The sequence below is a fragment of the Pinus tabuliformis genome, chromosome 6 (genome assembly GCF_031772625.1).
Source record: "Pinus tabuliformis cultivar Carrire ecotype Pingquan chromosome 6, CPIR1, whole genome shotgun sequence".
In the NCBI taxonomy this organism is placed as follows: Eukaryota; Viridiplantae; Streptophyta; class Pinopsida; order Pinales; family Pinaceae; genus Pinus; species Pinus tabuliformis.
Genome location: NC_142292.1, coordinates 624167481 through 624170539, shown reverse-complemented (window position 1 = coordinate 624170539; position 3059 = coordinate 624167481). Strand labels below are relative to the sequence as shown.

Here is a 3059-nt window from a genome sequence, read left to right as displayed (position 1 = left end):
TTTTTATGTGAAAAATGGATTTAGTATTATTGAAAACTTTGGGCCACCAAAATTTTGGAGTTTGACATCAAAAATTCTTGGCCATGAAAATTTTGGAATTTGACATGAAAAATTCATGGCCACTTAAATTTTAAAGCTTTCTAATTGTGTTTTTGATAATGTAAATGGATTTAGTATCATCAAAAGTCATGAGCCACCAAAATCTTAGAGCTAGATATCAAAAACTATGGGCGGCCAAAATTTTAGAGCTCGAAAACTCTAACCTATATTTACAAAAAATTTTGCCTAATTTTACCAAAATCATATGGAAATTTTCATAATTTTCTAGTGGGAAAATTGGAAACCTAATTAGTCTAAACAAAACCGTACCAAACCAGATGAACCTAACCTAGTGGGATATCATAATCGATGCGGATCTATGTTTTCTTACCTTACTGTACTCGTATATTTACCCAGCATTTGTGATATTTTTATGCTACCATCTCGTCTTTTGCTCTGTTGTCGAATAGGTGAGAATATACGTGCAGGGACCCGCAGAGATCACGTTCCCGGAACCCTTCAACGAATGGAAGTAAAATTTACACCAGAGCTATAAGTATGCACCCCACACTATAGTATCTTCACCCCCTCGTTTTTCGCTTTTAAGTTTAACCATCCCGCAGACACAGAGTTTCGCGTTTCCAGAACATAGAAACGATGAATAACTTTGTACGTCTAGGGGCTGGCATTTTAGGTTCGTCAACGCTACCGTACTCCGCAATATTATGTTAGCTCTCTTTTTTCTGTTATTATAAACGTCATAGTTTTCAAGTTGGACGTATAGATTGAATGTTTAGATTCTAGTTCCTGTTAAACAGTAGCTGAACTATATAGTAACGTCAGCGTCTGGTTAATCTTACATGACTTTACAGGAAGTGCCATTGCTCTTCTTATGTACGGAGCATCAATGTAAGTGTAATAGTTATCACCGCATAACCCATATTATTAATTTCTGATATTATTTTAGTGTAATCGCCCTGAATAGTACTAGGTTGAAGCGAGTTATTCAAATGAGAAAGGCAGAGAGGCTCATGGTATTAATAAACGATGATAATATTTTAACCCTGAACAAACGATGATAATATTTTAACCCTGAACAGAACCACATTCAAGAAGGTGATCCAAATGAGAAGTACGGAGAGTTTTTCAGGCTTTCCATACGCAATAGCGTTGTACAACTGCATTCTGTACACGTGGTATGGATCGCCTCTAATCAGCAATGGGTGGGAAAACATTGTTGTTATGGTTGTCAATGCTGTTGGCTTCCTACTTGAGTGCTGCTTTATTTGCATCTATCTCACTTTCGCTCCACCTAAACCCAAGGGTATTATCTTGTCATATTTATTTTCTGCAAATAGTTTTGAGGTTCCATAAGACCTATTTTTGTCAATCAACATGACATAGATCCTTGGTATCATTTGGCAGTTCAAAATCAGTTAATGTTCAATGAATATTTCTTGCAGAGGAAAATGGTAGGAATGGTTATAGGCGTGTTGATGGTGTTTGGAACTATTGCAATAACTTCCTTTTTGGCTGTCCATGATCACAACAAAAGGAAGGCCGTTGTAGGAACTGTAGGATTAGTGGAAACTGCCATTCTCTACGCTTCTCCACTATCTGTAATTGTAAGCTTTACACTGCATTAGCTCTTTATAATGGCGCATCCATCGTTTAGATTTAGTTATTGTTACGTGTACAACATGGCATTTATTGTTAATATTTCTTACCGAGTTTCTTAAACTGCAGAGAACGGTAATTCAAACCAAGAGCGTGGAATTCATGCCCAGCTTCTATTTCTCCTTCTTTGCTTTCCTTGGGAGTGTGCTTTGGATGGTATATGGCGCTCTTAGCAAGGATATCATCATCATGGTAAGGTTACAACTTTATATCAGAGAATTCCTCTGGCGAATAGTGTTTCTTGTTCTCACTGATGTTATAAGCTACAACTGAATCATACTTTGTTTTTGCAGGCACCAAACTTTGTCGGTGTGCCATTAGGGTTGGCTCAGATGATTTTATTCTATGTTTATCGAGCCAAAAAGAGCCAACGCGTTGAAAACGAAAAGATGGATGGAGGCAAACAACGGGACTTTATCAAAGAGAGGAGCGACGTGGAGAAACCAAAATGCCCCTTGGATGACCAAGATATCGAAATGAAGTTGAATGTATGACTTGGCCGACCAAACTCTTTATCCTCTGCGATAAAATTTGCATCGTATTTTCGTTATTTTACACACTTGCTAGTGTGCATCCATATCGAATCGGGCTTTCAGTCAGTGCATGATACCGAAGTGTGATAAGTTCATGTAAAATTCGGTGGACTCTATGATTTATTAAAACAGTCCAGTTTCCATTTCTGTCATTCAGCAATGTCCGTAAATCTTGTGCAGTGTCCGTAAATCTTGTGATATCTATATAGAAGAATGTAAAATTTAAATCTATTATCATAGAATTTAATTAAATTTTGAACCAGCGAAGCACAAAACATTTGGGGTATCCATATGCGTAAAGCGAAAGCAACTTTAGTGCAACTCTCAGCTTCGAATTCGATGCACGCCCAAACTCGAATTTCAAACAAATGGCTGACAAATGCATGACGAAATCATGACTGAAATATGCCAGACAGAATAATGGAAAGCGAAAAACAGTAGGCTTGATGTAACATATGCAAGAGGACAAATTCCCTCGGCTATAGAACTCAAATAAATTATTAGCTATCCTTAAACGTTAAATAACTTTTTAAAAGAAGTGACATGTAAAGTTCATATAATTTTCACAACTGCAGTGTGTTGTTTTTTTTTGGAATTACAAATGTATTAATTATTTTTTTTATATAGGTTTTGGTAGGTTATGTGGAGTTTAGAGTCTAAATATTAACAGTTAGTAAAGCATGTGAATTAATATTGGTATAAATATTATTAGCATTTAAAAAAAAATGATACATTGTCGAATTCAACAACATTGTTGTGTGTTATTATAGGGGTTTATGGTTACTAATTTAGTGTTTAATTACTATAGCA

General features: G+C 35.9%; 1 protein-coding gene across 1 annotated transcript; it reads left to right on the top strand.

Annotated features, from left to right (window-relative positions):
• The first annotated feature begins 696 nt into the window (after positions 1-696).
• Positions 697-2210, top strand: LOC149260153 (bidirectional sugar transporter SWEET3b-like). The gene is made up of 6 exons (XM_089456987.1): positions 697-733; positions 912-948; positions 1140-1360; positions 1501-1664; positions 1786-1908; positions 2010-2210. Exons 1-6 carry the CDS (start codon positions 697-699, stop codon positions 2208-2210), a joined length of 783 nt encoding a protein of 260 aa, XP_089313113.1.
• Positions 2211-3059: the final 849 nt, after the last annotated feature.

Bases quoted from the DNA above. Each gene is read 5' to 3' on its own strand.
- LOC149260153 (XM_089456987.1), top strand. From the start codon at position 697: ATGAATAACTTTGTACGTCTAGGGGCTGGCATTTTAG. The intron at 734-911 runs GTTCGTCAACGC...ATGACTTTACAG, and splicing joins TCTAGGGGCTGGCATTTTAG to GAAGTGCCATTGCTCTTCTT. The intron at 1,361-1,500 runs AGGGTATTATCT...AATATTTCTTGC, and splicing joins TTTCGCTCCACCTAAACCCA to AGAGGAAAATGGTAGGAATG.